General features: G+C 37.9%; 1 protein-coding gene across 1 annotated transcript in view; it reads left to right on the plus strand.

Annotated features, from left to right (window-relative positions):
- The window catches only part of CADPS2 (Ca++-dependent secretion activator 2), a 346,061-nt gene that overhangs the window by 294,540 nt on the left and 32,383 nt on the right, over positions 1–19,138 (plus strand). The window contains exons 24-28 of the mRNA XM_009883694.1: positions 6,714–6,869; positions 7,921–8,068; positions 14,690–14,764; positions 18,178–18,261; positions 18,379–18,411. Of these exons, the coding sequence (XP_009881996.1) occupies positions 6,714–6,869; positions 7,921–8,068; positions 14,690–14,764; positions 18,178–18,261; positions 18,379–18,411 (496 nt within the window). The remainder of the gene's footprint in view (positions 1–6,713; positions 6,870–7,920; positions 8,069–14,689; positions 14,765–18,177; positions 18,262–18,378; positions 18,412–19,138) is intronic.

Genomic DNA, 19,138 nt, shown 5'->3' on the forward strand with positions numbered 1-19,138 from the left:
ACAATCTGTTCCATCATCTTTCCAGGGATGGAGGTGAGGCTGACCAGCCTGTAGTTTCCCAGGTCATCCTTCTTGCCTTTTTTGAAGACTGGAGTGACATTGGCTTTCCTCCAGTCCTCAGGCACCTCACCTGTTCTCCAGGGCCTTTCAAAGACGATGGAGAGCAGCTCAACAACAACTTCCCCAGGCTCCCTCAGCACTCAAGGGTGCATCCCATCAGGCCCCATGGACTTGTGGATATCCAGTTTAGCTAAGTGATCTCTAACTTGCTCCTCATCAACCAAGGCAAAGTCTTGCGTCCTCCAGACTTTCTCTGTTACCTGCAAAGTCTGGGTCTCCCAAGGGCTGGCCCGAGCAGTGAAGACAGAAGCAAAGAAGGCATTCAGCACCCCTGCCTTCTCTGCATCATCTGTCACCACGGCACCTGTTTCATTCAACAACGGGCCCACATTTTCCCTAGTTTTCCTTTTGTCTCCTATGTACTTAAAGAAACCCTTCCTATTGACTTTGACATCCCTCATCAGGTTCAATTCCAAGGCTGCCTTGGCTTTCCTTGTTTCATCCCTGCGTACCCTGACAGCATTCTTATACTCGTCCCAAGAGGTCAGCCCCTTCTTCCACCTAATGTAAACTCCCTTCTTCCACCTGAGCTTTTTCAGAAGGTCCTTGCTCATCCATGCAGGTGTCCTTCTTCCCTTGCCTGATTTCTTGCTTTTCAGGATGCACCGATCCTGAGTTTGGAGGAAGTGATGCTTAAGTAGCAGCCAGCTCTCTTGAGCCCCCTTACCCTCTAGAGTCCTAAGAAGCTACAGGCAAAAAAAAAAAAAAAAACCCAAAAACAAAAAAACCACACAAGAAAAAACAGTCTGTGAACAAACTGAGTTATAGTTAAATATTTACAAAGAATGACAAGTCCTGTGTCTATTTTATCTGCAATCAGAAGAGATGTCATACTTTCCAAACTTTACTAATGTTCATGTTCATGCTCTTATGTTCATGTTTAAGTCCACTCACATTCAACAGAGCTGTTATGTGCCTACCTAGGAAAGTTTGCTGAAGAGAAAGAGGTGAAAATGTATTCACAGTTAGGCATTTCTTCATGTGCTTTATTGATGAAATAGATTTTCCCTTCTTTCACGTAAAAGTTGCTGCAATTCTTTTGAACTTTACTAGAGAAGATTGTTTATATTTTTTAATTGTTGCTTTTTTTTCCTTGTTCATATGTTTTGGAGCAGTAAATGTATGCTGCTTATGACAGCATTTAGGAAGATCATTACCTCATTTTCAGTTGTTTTGGCTTAATTATTATCATTTGGCTTTACTATTGGGCATTGGAAAGGGAGATGTGAAAAGGGGAAAGTGTTACGAGTAGTAGTCTGTTTTTCTTGATTAGTCTCAGGAGAGGACAACTCAAAGGACACCTTGGCTAGACATGCAGAGCACTGTGGATTACTGTTCCATTTGGCTGAAGTCAACATCCTTAAAGAGCCAAAAAGTTTTAATATTCTGTAAAAGCTTCTTATCAGCCAGAATGAGGGATTTTTCTGTACTTATTAATTAAAATGTACTACTTTAAATTGCATTTTTGTTCCATTTCATATTTTAAATTTAATTTCTCTGCCTCTTCTGGACCTGGCTTTTAAGTTAGATTTGTGGGTGATTTTAATTGTTTATGGTTTAATTTATATATTTTTATTTTCAGTGAAGACTGACCAAAAATATTGTAGATACAGACCTGAGGTTGTCTGTTGCTGTCTGGTCTAGAACATCCAGAGCCTCACACCTGTTGTGCAGAGGCACTTAGGAAGGTGGGGTGGACAAGGAGGGGGTTTGCCTGCTGCCCTGACTGTGGACTTGCCTCCATTTGCTCTCCTTTAAGCTACTGCATTCAGCCTGGAAGGGGGAGGATACAGGATCCCCTTGATCTTGTTTTTTTTCTCGTGGATGTTCCCGTTTCTGTCGCAGGGAGAGCAGAGCATGGTTCCACCAGTCTATCTCTTTCTCAGACTCCCTGTTGCTCCTTAACCTTTCTACTTCCTCGTGTGGCTCTGCCACCAGGCTGAGCAGATTGTCCACCTGGTCACATCCCATGCGGTTGTTCTCACTACTGCCATCCGTTACCAGTGAAAGGCTCTGGCACTCTCTTCAGTCCGCGACCTGGACGACTACATGTTTTTATAGTTCTGTCTTGGTTGCCACATCCATTCTGCAGAGGACATGGCTTTCCACCAGGTGGATACCATAGCTGTGCTCCTGAGAGGGTGATGACCACCAGGTGAATTCACCTCTTGAGGTGGTAGGATCACTACACACCTCCTGCACGCCCTTCTGCACAAACTGCCACGCAAACTGCTGCGCCAGGCCCTGGCTGATGCCCCACGCTCTGTTGGCTGCGCTGCTGATCGCTTGCCCTCCCCAGGCTGCTTTTTATAGGCATGGGGGTGGTCATGGTTGCTCTGGCAATGCCCTCAGCACCTCCCACAAGAGCGACAAGTTCCTGGCAGGTCTCTCCACTGCCCTGTCGTTTCCCTGCCTCAGGAAAACTCCCTGTGCGCCGAGATCTGCCATGCCGCTGAGGGTCGGGCCAGCTCCAGAGCAACTCCCCTCAGCAGCTGACAGATAGTTTCTGTCACACTGCATTTAAATTTCCTGCCATTGCTCTGCCAATGCCCAGGCCTCGTCAGCACGGATGGGTGTTTAAAAGTATAGTCATAGGACTGATGGAATAGTGGAATTTAGCTGATCTACTTTCTGTAGAATAAGGTATTTTGAACATAGCTAGTTCCTATTGGGCATTCTGGAAGACAAATATATGTTGTGGGCCAAATCTCTTCTCTGCCAAAAATACTGACATGCAGGAAGAAAGAAGAACCAAGAAATATGCTTTGGTTGCTTGATCCTCAGGTTGCTTCACTCTTGAACAAGTAGGAGGAACCGTGAGGTGGCTGTCCCTACTATCTTTGGGTTGTGCTCCATCCTTCCCCCTCACCTGCTCATGGAAAGTAGAGAGATGGGGCAAGCACCATGCACTCTGTAACTTCAAAATCCTTTTCTGTTGAAGAGATTCTCACTTTACATTCTGAGCGCTGAATATACATCTTGAGATGGCATAAAGGAAGTAAATTTGCAGCTCAGAAGCTGGGGACTCACAAAGGACACAAAGCTAGTGCCCTGTTTTGTACAGTCCCCACAAAACACTCATGGGTAGTAACTCAGTAATAACCTTAAAAAAGGATAATTGCAGTAATTTATAGAGTCACCATCATGACCCTTGGTAAATTCTACAGAAATGGAAGTCAGCTGATTTTAAATCTTGCAGTTGATTAAGAATGTCCTTAGATATTTAATATTTCTCCTATATTTTCATATTGCAAGCTACCCTATGGAGTTTGACATGTAGACGAGAAATGACATATTCTACACCTACTCTGGAGCCGTGTGTGTGCTGATCTTGCAGGCTGTGTACATTATTAGTGGACTGTTTGACTAATTGCTACCGCTTAGGTAGCTGGCAAGCCTAGTGAGAAGGTGCTTCTCTCAGCTGTCACTGGATAAGTGAATTGCTTAGGAGACTGCAGCTCCAAGTTTAATATTCTGCAGGGTCTTGGAGAAACATTATATCTTGGATCTTCTTTTGCTGTGTTCAGTATGATGCAAATCATAAAGCTATAAAATAATGTAGGTTAAAATGGACCTCTGGAGATATCTGGTCCAATCTCCCAATCAAAGTGTGACCAAATACAAAGGTAAATTGCTGATTGGGAAAAAAAAAAAAAAAAGCATGGGCATATTTGCCTCTTTTAATCATTGGAAACCTCTTCCTGCCATGACCTGATTAAAAAAGAGTGGACAACTAGATAGTACCTTTTGCACAAAGAACTAGTGCTGAAAACTTACATTTTTACCAGCAAAACAGTGGAGTTTGTGCTTAATTTTAAAAATATAGATGACTATATTGAATGGAGTGTTAAACCCTGAAGTGACATAACCAGCTGCTAGTAGGGAGGGAAAGCAAATCTATAGATGGTACAACTGCTTCAGGGTGTTGAGGTATGTCCTGACGGTTAATACCATTTCTAATGCTTTTACTGAATGACAACCAGGAAAAATCCTAAAAAACAAATAAAATAAGTATCTGGTATAAATAGCAGTAAAAAGTTGATTGAAATCACAGTTTTCTGCTGCATTTAACAAACAGATTAGACAATTATGTCTGGATGTGTGAACTACAAAAAAATAGTTGCTGTTATAGCACTGTATTTTCCTTCCCCATCTTACTAGTTTAATATGTAGTCAAATTCAAATATCATTAGACAATGCTGAATAAAAAATTGAAGAATGGGACCTCAAAATGATATGAAAAGAGAATGAATGAATTAGTGTTTCTCACAGAACAAATCAGTGTTTCATGAACCTGTGTCTATTATTACATTTATTACAATTGTGAAACTTTATTTGGTAGTATAATGAAACCAAATTAAGTGGCTACCAAGGGGTGAACGTGCATAAGAATACATTGATGTTATTGAGAGCACATTAGTCCTCCTGAGTTCTAAAGAATTTCATTTGGAATTCCATTAGGCAAAAATGAAAAAACTATGGAAGAATAAAATATGGTTAAATTGTATAATCTGATGATGAAAAATGATAATGCTGTTTCTTGAGAAAGTATGTTTTGTTTTCTAGAAAATATGTGTTCTTATCAACTGTAATATACATATTGAAATTGTCCCCATTTCTGTCCCTATATAATTTGTCTTATTCTTTTACCCCAGTCATCTCAAAAATCGACTAAATCACTTTTGAATCAAATATTGTGTAACACGTAGCATCTACAACTTCCCTCAATGGCAGTGTACACAGGAGATGTAATGAAATCTTCAATATTTGGTTATCATATAATTTAAGAGACAGTCCAACAAGATTATAAACTTTCTAAGGGGTATTGGTGGTTTGTTATTTCTATTTCTTAATTACACTTAGCAGTGTATAAGTGCTTCCTATTCAGGTCTAACCTTAACAGGTAACATCCCAATGCAAGTTGTAATCTTAGCAGTCCCATGGGCCTTTTTCCTGTTTCTGCTGTTTTCTTTCAGGAGCACGATACAGTGTAAAATTAACATATTATAATTAATATTAAATTATATAATATATAATTATAATAATAACTATATATTATAATATATAATTAAAATATTTCTAATAAGTGGGAGAAATATGCATGATATCAAAAAAGGCCTGTCTGAAACTGTGGGATATCCTCCTATGCATAGTGAAGACATTAAAACGTGCGCCATTTAAAACCAAAGCCGAAATCAGGGTTGGTCAGTCAGAGACAGCCTTCTCCTTAGGCAGGCACCACTGCTCCCAGCTTGTCACCCACTGCCCAGCCCTTGCTGGTTGCCCCCTTCACCTGACCCAGCTGCCCCTTTCGGCACGGAGATGGCATTGCACAAGACAGTGATGGCTCTGAAGTCGTGGTAGCCTTAAGGCAGTGGGGCAAAGGGGGTGGGTCTGGAGGGTGGTGGGGTGCTGTGAGAGCAAAGCAGTGCTCCTGCTGCACCTGCACTGCCTCTTCAGAGCCCTGAACATGAGCTGTGCTTTGCTTCACTTGGCCCGCTGTCTCGGTTAACCTGGTGGTGCTACTGTCTGGGGGGTGCATAAGATGGTCAGATATTAGAGATCCTTTGTTTGTTTTTTCATCCGACCCTGCTCTGTCCTGAGCACACTCAGCACTCACTGACTCCTCCTATGCGAGATGGGATCACTTAACACTTTGATAATTATGTTCTTTTGTCACGAGGCAGAAGAAATAAAATGGCAGTAGTGTCATATTTAAACTATTTTGATCTGAATTGGGACTGTCAGACAGAGATTTTGTTGCTTGTGTCATTTAACATTGTGGAATGCCATGCTGAGTAGTAGCTACTTGAAAAATAACCCAGGCATTGCAATACAAGACAGTGGAAGTTTAACTGTAGTTACTGCTAAGATTAGCCTTAAATTGTTGTGTTTTATCACAAGCAAATCTCTTTAAATGTAGCATTCAATTCAGGGTGGAAGAAGAGCTTTAAAATCACATGGACAATCTGAGATGACACAGAGCGACATTAATCCACTGTTTGTTTGTGCACAAATTTCTTTAAATAGTTTCTCTTCTCTTTTTTCCACTGGGATCTGATGTTATTCCCTTAGTTAGAATTAATGAGTGTTTATCAAGGGACTATTTGTCTGGATACCTCTTTTACAATATTACTACTAGCATCCTCATTTCTTTGGTAGGCTTATCTACCCGAGTTATGAAGGCAAGAAAACATAGGTGCAAAGTCTTCACTGTTTTGGAAAGGTCCTTACTAATTAATAATTCCTTTACCTTTTATTTTTCCTGTCTTGATCTGAAATTGGACTTACTTCATTTTCCATGTTCCCCATCACATCATCCCATCTACCTCCCTAGTTTGTTGTATTTCTCAGCTAACTGATGAGAAGACTTTACTTTTTTCACCCTAATGGGAATTATTTTAAATTTTCCGTGACCATTTTCACATTCCTGGAATAAAAGCATCTGTACTGTGAGATACAGTGAAGTGAAGGAGGAAGATGGTGTGATAAGGAAATCTTATTACCTTAGATAATTCTGTGGCAACTGAGACAGACATCCATACATTTATCTTCTGTTTCTTGGGGACTTTGTTTTGTTTTGTTTCTTATAGAAATGGCTCAGCTACATCAGAAGATCTTTTTTGGAAACTGGATGCTCTGCAGATGTTTGTTTTTGATCTTCACTGGCCAGAACCAGAATTTGCCCACCATTTAGAACAGAGACTTAAACTCATGGCCACTGACATGATAGAAGCCTGCGTTAAAAGGTACAGTAGAAATGATCAAATATTGGGAAAGATTTGAAAATTAACATAGGAACAGCCATACTGGCTTGGTACATACAGGTACATCTGTTTCCTACCGTGATCAGTAGCAGATGAATAGGGAAAGGTCATAGGAATCAGGGCAGTTGTAAAGAGAACATGACTTGTGTGTATTTCCCAGCATCTGGCAATCAGCAAATAGGCAACATCTAGGAAATACCAAGGAGAATTTCTACATATGTTGTGAACAGTCTCTTGGAAGTCAATAAACAAAATCTCTTCTATTCCATATTTGTGGCAAATACTAACAAATCTCAGAATTCTACTAATATGATCCTATGATACTAATATCATCTATAAGACTTATTAAATTGGAAATAGGATGCTTCTGTTCCCATCTTCTTAAAATATTGTGTCAGTTTCTGGTACCCACATCTGAAAATAAGGGTGGAAATAAAACATTACTTTTATATTTGTGTATTCTGAATTATTATAATTTATTTCCATGACATTGCTTCTTATTTACATTGGTGTGAGAAGAAAATCATTTTTTTGTGTTATGTATCTCTTGATACATCTTACTTTTCAAGATAAATATTAATATTTGCTTAATAATAAACTCCTTTTCTTCAATAAAATTATCTTTTCTATTAAAGCCAGAAGAGGATTTTTTAATTATATTTCTTAGAAGCAAACATTTGGTATGATAAACTGCATTTCAACATAGAAGTGCTGGAAAATGTGGGGTATTATCATTGCTTTAAATTGTTCTTAGTCATCATACAAGGAAGCATATTGTTATCTAGTAGGCAAGAAGATAATACTTTTATTATTCAACTGAATTAGCTAAAGTAGTGCAGAACCTTGAGATTGCCATCAATGCAATTGTTTATTGAATGGGTGGATATTCTGCACTTACAGAATTTTATTTCAAAGATGTTCTCACGTGCGTGTACATTGTTAAGCCAACACATTTAGTAAGGTTTATACATATGTACACTGGTTGTTCAGAATTATTGGAGACTCATATTATGAATTGTGTTTTAATAAACAGAACAAGAATTGCATTTGAAGTCAAACTGCAAAAGATGAACAAAACAACGGACTTGCGTATCCCTTCTTCTCTGTGTACAATGTTTAATGTCTTAGTTGATGCCAAAAAACAGACCGCTAAACTCTGCATTCTGGATGGGGGGCAAGAGGTAAGTGAAATTTTGTATGTTTAATTTGTATGTTCAGTTAATCTGAAACATTTCACACTGCAGACAGTCCTTAGTAGATTAATTTCAAACTAGCTGAAATGGGTCACGTAGCTCTGTTTGTACTGGAGTATGCATAGACTGCTCCCTAGAAGCATCATGCAAGACACAACCTCTCATCTTCCACCAGAGAAGACACAGAGTGCTCCTGTAATTTATTTGCTTTGACCTGTGAGTCTGTTGAGCATTCAGAGGATTTCTTGACTCACAGCCCCTCCAGCAATTTCTCTTGGGTTGCAGCAGAGAAAGAGCCCGCTTCAGGATTAATAGTAAAATAGAACCATAACATTATCCTTTGCAGCCAGGTTTTAAACGAGTAAGGTTTGTTTTTAAATGGTTCATATACCCAACATTCATGCCTGTATACATGCTGAAAATAGAGGAAAGAAATAACCGGGTAATTTAATGGGATTTTTTGTTTCTTCTCCAAGGACAGAGACAGTTTTGGCAGTAGCCTGCTGCCAGGACTGTAGATAGTCCACAATGGAGCACTGATGTGCCTTTGACTAATATTTAGACTTCACTGAATACTGTCTTTCTCACGTTGTCACTCTCAACAGGAATAATCCGTGAAGTGAAAAAGGGCGCACTATGTAGACTGGTGAGATCACCAGAATAAAACTAAAACTGTTTTTCCTGTCCTAATGCATTAGCAGTGTGATTTTGTTTGATATAATTTTGGAGAGACGGTAAAAACATTTGTCAGAATTTGGCAACAAAAAAGTATGTCTGCTTTGGGAAGTTTCATGTTCACATTGTTTGGTCATATTGTTTCTGTTAATTTTGCCATTTCTGTATTGTGCTCTTCATTTTATTGATTCATCTTTTTAAGTTAGCGTATTCGATGTAATTGTCTTTTTTTTTTCCCCAATTCAATGAGACATTCATCATTTTCCTGTTCTACCCTGTCATCTTTATTTTTCCTTTTGGTTTTCCGTGGCATGAACCAGTTTGCTAGTCAATGGGTAAGTGTCTTTTCATTGTTTTTTAATCTAATTTTTTTTCTTTGGTTATTAACAACCACTTTTTATTTTAAATGGTAATATTGCTTTTCTTGTTAATTTGGTTTAGCCTAGCCCTCATAATTCCTTTACAGCCTGACCTTGCTACAGACTGGTCATGAGCTGCTTAATTCCTCTTTCCTTATTCATCCTCTTAAGGTGTTTCCAGATGAATTCTTCATTCTTCTGCTTTTCAGACCCAGATTTCTGTCTTACCGGGTCACAAAGTTATGGACTCTTTCACCTCTCAGCAAGGCAAAAAAAGCAACAAACAGCTTTTTTCAGGCTCATTAGAAGTAAAGCACAACTAGCAACTCTTTGTCTTCGGTTGATGCTGCCATTTCATCTTTTACTTACTGTCCAAGCAGTAAAATGCAAATACACACATGCACACCCTTCTTTGGGGACAGACAATACCAGTACCTCCATAAAGACCTGCAGACAAATGGTAGAGCCTCATTCCCCACAGTCACACTGTTCCTCTCACCTGCTCTGGACGATACCTCCTGCATTGTCAGCCAGTCCCCCTCAGAGCCAAAGTTGAGCATTTACAGTTACCTTTTGGACAACAGACCCTCACTGGATTCTCTTCTGAATTCTTCCCGTTCTCTAGATTTTCAAGCTCCACCATATGCTCTGTACAACACCAAAACAAAAATACATCCCTTTTTCACTACTAGGTCTTCTTGTGCTTCTTTTCAGTGCAAGAGTTTGATAGTTTAGCATACCTGTGATGAAATACATACTTCTTTCAAAGTCCCCAAGTTAATCTTCATCCCAATTCATCTAGTAAGCCAAAGGAACCTTCACATATCAGAAATTATCCAATAATATGGAAGCTTCCTTCTTTCTCATAAACTTTGAATTATTGCCTATCAGTTTCTTCCTATTCCAAGGCTTTTTTTGAAGATGGATATCATAGTTGTGTGAAACTTCAAGATTTGTTGGGTGAGCTGCTTCTGGAATCCGCATCTGTCAAAGCAGGCAGGAGAGCATCTCATAACATAAATAGTTGCATCTGTGGCTCCTCGATAGGAGCTCTGGCATTTCAAATCGCTCCTAAGCCATTTGGTCTTGAAACTTTTTCCAGATTACCTTTCCCTTGTCCTCTTTCATCTACATTTTGGTTTCATACCTGGTCCTTTATGACAGTCAAGAAAAACATTCCATAAGGCCTGAGTTAAAACTTTTTAAAAGGGCTGTTCATTCACCTAAAACTCAACAATGAATATCTATCTGACAATTTCTAGAACTTATTCTGTGAGTGATGGAAGGTGTTATTTAATTAGACAGTGAGACTCAAACATCTCCTTGAATACAGGATGCTCTTTTCATTCCCTATGTGGAGCTATAAGCATTTGTACATCTTGTTCAAGTAGAATCAGGAGTGGAAGTTTTCACCCTGAATTGTCAGATAGGAGGGAATTCTTGCTTATCATGTAATTAGGGCATTCTGGTCGTGGTTAGCAATCATAGCACCTTAAGTTTAGAGTTTAAATTTTATTGAATCCCCTGGTTTTCCTACATTACTTCATGCACCATTCACCGTTCTCCCAAATGTCGTCCAGTTAAGTCCACACTCATAAAGAGTGACTAAGTCGGCCATTCAGGAGGGTTCCCTCCCCTCTTTGCCTTCTGGATATCATCTTAAAGCTTTAGAGAAGCACAGCATGATTTGGTTACAGGCATGATCTGTGTTTAGAGAGAGCTCGGCTGGCTGGATGCCTTCTGCATTGGCTAGCAGTTGCCTTAGGAGGGTTTGAGAAGCAGAGCCAGGGGAGGATTGCCTTATCTCAGACTGACTGTTGGTGCCTGCAGCCTGCTTCATGGACAACCAGAGTGACAATTCATGGAGTAGGGTACAGCAAGACAGCTAAGTAACATACCAGTTGCTGCTATTTCTCAAACAGTTGCCTGTCGGGCTTCTCAGTTTCAGTGTATGTAATCTCAGGTAGTTGTACAGTGAACAGTGTCCCACTTTCTTTTTTCCTGAACCAGAAGCCAACAGGTGCTATTCCTTTACAGTCCCTGGATCCCAAGTCCGATGAATAGCAGCAGTAAGGGAAACCTTTTCTGTCACACAACATCCAATCCAGAGATTTTTTGGCCTTTGTTATATGTGGTAAATAGTTTAAAACCTATAAACTTAGAACTTCATGATTTAGATGCTGAAGTATTCTGCCAACGTTCACCTTTTTGAGTATGACAGGTAAGAATCACACAGGAAATATTCTTAGAGGCAAGAATCAAATAGAAAATATTTCTGGGGCCAGTTAGGTTGACAAATCATTAGATCTGAGCAGGGCCTTAGATCTAAACCACAGCTTATTTGTTGTTTTGTGCAACTGGGTAACATGAACAGAGTAGATGCTGCTGGACTATACCAGTGAGTGCTTCATAGCAGAATATATATAGAAGCTATTTTAATTGTTTCAGAATTCCAGCCACCCAGTACCCTATCATTGGTATAAAATAAGAGGGACATACTTTGCAATTTGGGGAAAAATTAGTGCCATTTCAGTGGAATGTGCCACAGCCAGTGCTGTGTATATCAATAAAAAAAATTTAGGGAAAAGTGAGCTTTAATTTGATGAACTTTGTTTCTGAAGCTATTTTGGTTCATAAAATTAGAGGAGACTCATTTAACTGCATAAGTAGTAGAGGATTATAGCCGAATTGATAGTAAAAAGTGCAAAGACAATATGCGTGCAATATTGTTATAAGTTGGCAATAACAGTTTCAGTTCATGTGATCCTGTGCAATTTATTTTCACAGCCATCCAACCTTAAAACAAACAAAAGAAAGCTATCTTGAAACTTTTTTAAACAAAACCAAAACCAAAATACCTTAGTAGTTAAAAAAGCCACCTCCGGTATTGGGTCACTGTGAGGCAGAATAGAAAAGAAAATTGAATATATTGTAGAACTGAGCAAGTTACAGTTCTCAGCTCATCACCACAGGATTTAGGAACAAACTCCTCTGTTCCCCAAAAGCACAAGTGTCAAAAGGCACCAAAACACTTTGTCTCCTTCCAAATGCTACTAGGACTAGAGAGCCACATGTGGAAGACCAGCCAGGTTGTCCTCAAAAGACGGTCCCATTTGTTTACATCCCATAACACACTCTGCCACTGAGCATAGTTTTCTTCCAGGTACCTCCTACAGCTGCAGCTCTATTTCATATTTCACTGGGAATTACTCTAGGGCAGCTGGAAAGGCAGAGACCCCTTCAGAGGCTTTGAGATGATGCTGAAAGACTCCACAACGTGTATTCAAATAATTTAGCTGTGGGAGCTGACTTCTTTAGATTCAGACTCCTCGTGGATTGTGATCACATCAGCCAACAGAGGAACGTAAAGGCACAACAAACCATAAATGTGTTTGGAAAAAGGGTGAGGATTTGTCTGCTCTCACTGGGCAATCTTGGCAGAAGTAGAAAAGCTGCAGTCTTACAGGTGCTGAGTTCAGGATGGTGCATAAAACCTTGTTAGCTCATATGATTTTATCATGAATTCTACGACATCTGCCATCTTCTTAAAGCTTGTCTCCTGGAGTCAAATAATCTTCCACAAGGATCTGAAGTTTTGTTTTGTCGGGGGTGGCTGTTTTAGTGAAAGTTGGCACTGGGGAGGAGTGGGTTAAAAATTTATGATCTCATAGTTTGCAAAATCAATCTTGAAAAAAAAGAAATTAAATTCAAGTTAAATAAATGAAAAATTATATATAAAATTTATATATAAAAAAATATATTAAAAATATATTATAATGACAAATGTCATTATTTTGGAAGCTTGTTGTGATTTTTGAATAATTTGATTTAGTTCTTGTTTTTTGTGGTCACACAGTGAAGTTACTGATTATATTCCATTCCCACAAAATTAGATTTGCCTTGTGGTGAGGAAAAAAAAAAAGAAAAAGAAAAGAAAAAATATAGGAACTGATCTTAGTATATGCATAGAACCATTAATTTAATGTGCCATGGAGATAAAGTTTCAGACACTTTATGGGAGGGACAGCTATGATTTTTCATGCATCATAGGAATATGTGTAGTTTTGACATGCATTTGTGGGAGAATAATCATTTATTGTTTTCAGAGAGTAAGAAACCATTGCCTTCTGAAAACTGTGTAAGCAACAGATGTCAGACAGTTTGGGGTGATTTAAGTCCTTAGCAGATCACGAGAGTATTATGTTCAAGACATTAATATGATTAAAATAAAATATATCTGGAAGTATGGAAAATTCTGCGATGTATTTCTAATACTTTCTTTCACTCTTCCGAGATATCTGCTAATGTTTGTCTGAAAGATGTTTTCCACATTTTTCAAGTGGTTTTAAAGTTTAAAAGAAATGAAAACCAAAAATTAACACGCTTGGTGTTGGTACCTAGAACAGATACGTGTGTGGGAGAACACATCTCATAGTTTTACCCTCTCTTAATTTAAATGCAAGTTCGATAGGTGTGCTGATTATAAAATCATTCCTAAATATATTAAGCGGGTCAGATTTCATGTTTTGGTTTGTATGGCAACTCTGAGACAGATGAAAAATAGCCTTTAAAAACTTACAACTCTGAAAACTATTCAGCTGGCAGCTGCTAAGTTAGGCTAATGTTTATACTGACCCCAGTACTTTTACTCCGAGCATTATGCTGTTAGCTGTTCCAAGCAGCCTTGAACTATGAAGATAAGGTTAGTCTTTACAAGTCACATTTTCTGTGAAGTGGCTATTGGGGACAATCTTTGCTGTCAGATAAATGTTTCCAAAGGAAGAATTACTGTTTAAATTGATGTGCCTCCTTGAAAGAATGGGATCCCTAGTTCCTGTTAATTTCAGGAGGGAACTCTGTAGTATTATCTAAAAAGTCTTTCAGATTTATTTTAAAAGCATTTACTTAAAGGCACCTTCTTTATGAAAAAGCAAAAGAAAAAGGCTATGGAGAATGAAGTCTGTTTTATTATGCCTTTTATGGCCTATTAATTTGTTACCATCTATTCTGCTTTGTTGATGAAATTTTAATTTTGCCCTTGCTTGAGCATATTGTAAGATTTGTATAAACTGCAGCTCACTGTGCTAACAGAAAGGTTCTTTTAGGATGAACAATTGGAGCTCATTTTATTTCTAGAGGACATTTAAAATAACTTATGAATGAGAGTTGTCAGACATGAAATGCTGTATTAATTAAATCTTATTCTAGTCTTTTTGCTTCTCCAGCTAAACCAACCCTTTAGAAAAAAAATACATGGCCACCTTAATTATATAGGAGAAGACAAAAAGTATCCTTCACATTCCTTCGCCTGAATAAGAATAAGAACTCAATTCATCTAAATAATAACCCCATTAGCTGCTTAACTCAACAGTGTACATGGGAAAATTTTCAACACAGAATGTAAGAAAGTGTTGATTGGGTGGATCGTTTTCAAGGGTTTGTTCTTCTGATGTTCAAAATGATAATTTTAAGTAAATCTGATCTGGCAGGGTTATCAGCTTTGTACCATTTATGACTTATGACAAAAGTGTGTGTTCATATACATGCTAATGTTTCTTTATCTTTTGAAATACAGCAACAATACCATTCAAAAATAGATGACTTGATTGAAGAAACTGTTAAAGAAATTATTTCACTTCTTGTTTCAAAGGTAAATCTGTTTAGATTTTAATTTATAATAAAGCAGAAAATATATCTTTAATTATTGAACTTCTGAAATGTCTTTAAATATCACAGTTTTTCTACAGACAGTGAGATTGGGGGGTCAACAGCATGATTTGTAAATAATAGTCATGTAAATAATATTGAATTTACAAAATTAAATTTTATAACCCATTAGATAAACAATTTCTGTGCAACCTGCTAATCAGGTAAGTTTCTCTTCTGTATTTCTGTTACCAGCTAGTAGAACTGGTAGGACTTGATTATGTCAATATTATGTTAAGTAATGCTATGTTTTATTTTTTGTTTTATTTTTCAAATTAAAATGTCCTATCACTAAGTAGTGTTTAAATTTTGTATTTAGAGATGGGCAACATCCAGAGTGTCGGTATAACATTTCTGTTAGATTTTTTTCCACAAGCCATTTAACTTAAAAATATTTTATAAGTTGTTATTTCTTGAAATTGACTTTGTAGGTTTTTATATTTAAAAAAATATGTTTTGACAGGATATAGGGACTTGGAGAATAAGTGAAGAAAATTTAAACAATGTTTTGTCTTACTGTAGTACCTCTACTCCAGTAAAAGTCTTAAGTGCTTGATATAAAAGAAAAGCTTTCAGTCCCTAGTAGTTTGAAGGACACAGCAAATAATGACAGAAAAGAAAGATTTTATAAGAAGTTTTGCATTGCAAACTACCCCAAAATATTTGATTTTCAAAGCAGGACAGATAAGCCATACATTTACAATTTGTGAGTTAGTGACGAAAAATAAGACTCTGGTCATATTTTCACCACGCCTTCATTTTCACTTGTCACAGCTTCCTGGCAGGGGGTGGGGAGAGCAGGAATCTGCTTTCGGATTGACACCCGCCATGCTTCCACAGGAGTTGAAGAGGAGGGCTTTGTAGAATCATTGTAGAAGTTTAGGCATAATGTGTCCACTTACTGATAGATGTGTAGAAGCCACACATTTTTTCTTTAAAGTGAAATTTTGGTGCAAACTTAACTACAAATAGTTCAACTCGACTGTCTCGAGTTTTACTTGCCGCCTGTGATCACTCTGAACTAACCTGCCAGTTTATGTTTTTAGTGTTATTGAAGAGGAAGAAAGAGGAATTTAATCAGAGCAACTCATGCCATTAAAAGTTAAACCTTTTGATTATTTTTATTAATATCAGTGATTGTAGAAGAAGGAAGAAAATAGTCACATTCCTCCTGGATTGGATATATGTACAAGAAATTCTAGAGACAACTGGTGTCAATATAGAGGGATTTGCATTATTAGTTATCGCATATACTAATCTCAGAACAGGAAGCAAATATTCTGTGTCACTGGCTGAACTGGCTTCATTAGAAGCTTAACCAGTCTCTCCTCACTTGAGATGTGAAATGCCAATGTCATCCTGATTGCTTCTGTTTCAAGGCAGAAAGCCTCTCAGGGTACAGAGAAAGGCTGATGTTTCACTCTTGGTTTTGGCCAGGAAAAATGCACCTCAATGTGCATGATACCCATTTGTGTTCATTTTTTTCAACTAATATATTTACATTATTTTTTAGCTTTTGCCTCTGTATTATTTCCTTTGCATTGCAGTGGAATAAGTGTTTCAATCACTGTTTTTAGCTGCAAGTCATCTGTGAAAATGAAGAGAGTACTTTCATTTCAGTGAGACTTTATTTGGTAAAGACTACACTGTGCATTTTGTATGCAAGACTTACCAAGCTAAAGCATTTCACAAATCACAGGAATAGCACAAAACAGTGAAACAAAGCACAGTGTGTCTCTGGGTAACCAATTCAGAGAATGCAAGGTATATGCAGAAATGCTCTTAGAGCTTCATACGTCTGTACACTGAGATCTCAGAAAAACAAGTTTCCAGCTTCATAACTAAGCCTTTCGTTTAAATGGACATCCTTGACACTGCAATGTTTTCCTTTCTCTTCTTTTGTGTCCCACTTGTACTGGAACCGTTTGTTGGCACTGTGGTCACCATGTTGTTTATGAGATCAGCCACTTCCATAGCACATCTTTGCACAATAAGATTGAACACCCTTCTGCAGAAAGAATCCTTGCCAGTCAGATAAAATGAGTTACAGTATGAACAGCAGCTTCTAACAGGCATGCGACGGCAAAGCAGAAGGCTGGTATTTGGTCTAATAAAAGGACTGTAATTATACTGTGCATAGGGTGCAGAAACAACTGCCACTCTCTCTCGTGATGTGGTTTTACTCCTTGCTCGGCGCCTACGTACTGGTGTCTTAATTAATCACTGTAAATATGACAGGTTAGATTGATAAATGACAAATGTAGGTTTGCACTTGCTCCTGCTCCTTGAACTGTTAAGAGCAGGGCTTATTGTAAAGTGATGATCTCGGTTCCTCTGGAGGTGACACTGTTGTGACACTGTTACAGTGCCCATTAACAGCATGCCAGATGGAATTTTGTTCTGTCCTCACACTCATAAAATGATACTCGTGGTTGTGGGAATGACTGTGTTGGGAGCAAGGGATGACTTTTAAAACAATCTTTATATAAACTGGAAAGCAATTCATATGTGTAAAATAAATGCGCACCAATACAATGGCTGACAGATACTTTATGTTATATACCATGAATTAACTGAGCAACATAACATCACAGAGGGACATCTTTGCTTTAAGACTAATTTGGGGGAGTTTAAACATTAAGGCCATAATTAATGCAATTAATAAGATATTTTTTTAATCAGAAATACATTTTGGCAAAAGCACCTTTTCGTGCCACTTGCTGAGGAGTCACACTACTCAGAGAATCACAGATGAAAGTATGGGGGAGAGGAACCACCCCATACCAGAGATTTGGGGCATACAATTTCTTGCCCCTTTTTGGCCATGTAATAGCAGTTCAACAACACATGCTATTGCGCTGTCGGGTGAAATCAGAGATGGGTTTCTATTCAATAGCAAAGATAAGAGAAACATGATATGGAGATCCCTACCTTTAACAATTGTGCTCCATCATCTTTGAAGCTGTGATCTTAGAAACTGTGGTCCTAGAAAATAACGTGTGTTTTCTACCCAACCGACGTGCTGGGCACACACACTCCTATAATTAACCACATGTTCTAGAGGCAGCAAAGTGGTGTTGGGTAGCGGGCCCCAATGCCCCCAATGAGAATTTTTGGGTTGGGTTTCTATTTCTGCAGTGGTTCAGCAATTTCCATTAGTTTGATCGATAGGTGAAGCTGCGAAAAGAATGTTGTCCTTGATTTCAGCTCTTTGTGAAACAGACGAAGTGATTGAATTCACAGTTTGCATTGCCGTGCTGAACATTAAAAATCTGAGGAAGATAAATTCACATTCTCATTCCAAATATTTACTTTACATATTGTGCATTTAGATTTTTCACTGTGCTTTCCCTCCAGGTTGTTTCGGTGTTAGAAGGCGTGCTGTCTAAATTGTCAAGATACGATGAAGGCACTTTCTTCTCATCATTAGTTTCATTCACTGTAAGTGTTTGGATTCACAGTGGTTCTGTTCTTCTTTCTGTGCATAATTCGGAAATTGTGCACATTCTATAGTAATAAGCACTTACTGTGTGTTGTTTTATTTTTAATTTTCTAAAGGTGAAAGCAGCTGCAAAGTACGTTGATGTTCCTGTAAGTACAACCCTTTTAATTTATTTTTTCTAGTGTTCATAATGGTTCAAAAAATAGGGGTCTTGTTAGCTTACATTTTTTATTGTTGACATTTTGCTTTCCTACAGAGATTCATTATAGCTTTACACAGAGTATTTAAACAGCCACTACAACCCTCTGAGGGCGTTTCATTTCCCTCAAGCAACGAGTAACTCTCAAAGCAAAGCTTAGAAAGGTTATTCTCAATGTACTTTTTCAGTTGTGGATCAGTGAGGATTGTAACTTAGATATTCTTTTGTAGGGGTCTTTCCATCATTTGGCTCAATTGTTCAAATGTACCAGATAAGCAACAAGGAAAAGCATCACACTTGAATACCCATTATTTATTGATTTCTTACTTCAGGACCCAATCTTGCTTATATAATCCCTTGCTTGCTAAATCTCTATTTGATTTACCATTGCTTATGCAATGTTTGTGTGGTATAAATAAAAACTAAAAAGAGTAGGTTTTGGAGCTCTTTTATACATAAAAGCAGAATTCAGCTATTAGAATATTTTAGAGTATCGTAGTAAAATAACTTTCCTTTAAAAAAGCAAGGAAGAAGTTATCAAATATTTTCATTATCACTGTCAAGAAATATCCTTTGTTCGCTCACAAATCTGTTCTCATCCCTTTTTTATGTGATTCTAAAACAATATTTTCCAAGCATAGCAAAACAATGAGTAAAATTGTTATGTTAATGACCTT

This window comes from Charadrius vociferus, unplaced genomic scaffold (assembly GCF_000708025.1).
Source record: "Charadrius vociferus isolate BGI_N301 unplaced genomic scaffold, ASM70802v2 scaffold43, whole genome shotgun sequence".
NCBI classification, from domain to species: Eukaryota; Metazoa; Chordata; class Aves; order Charadriiformes; family Charadriidae; genus Charadrius; species Charadrius vociferus.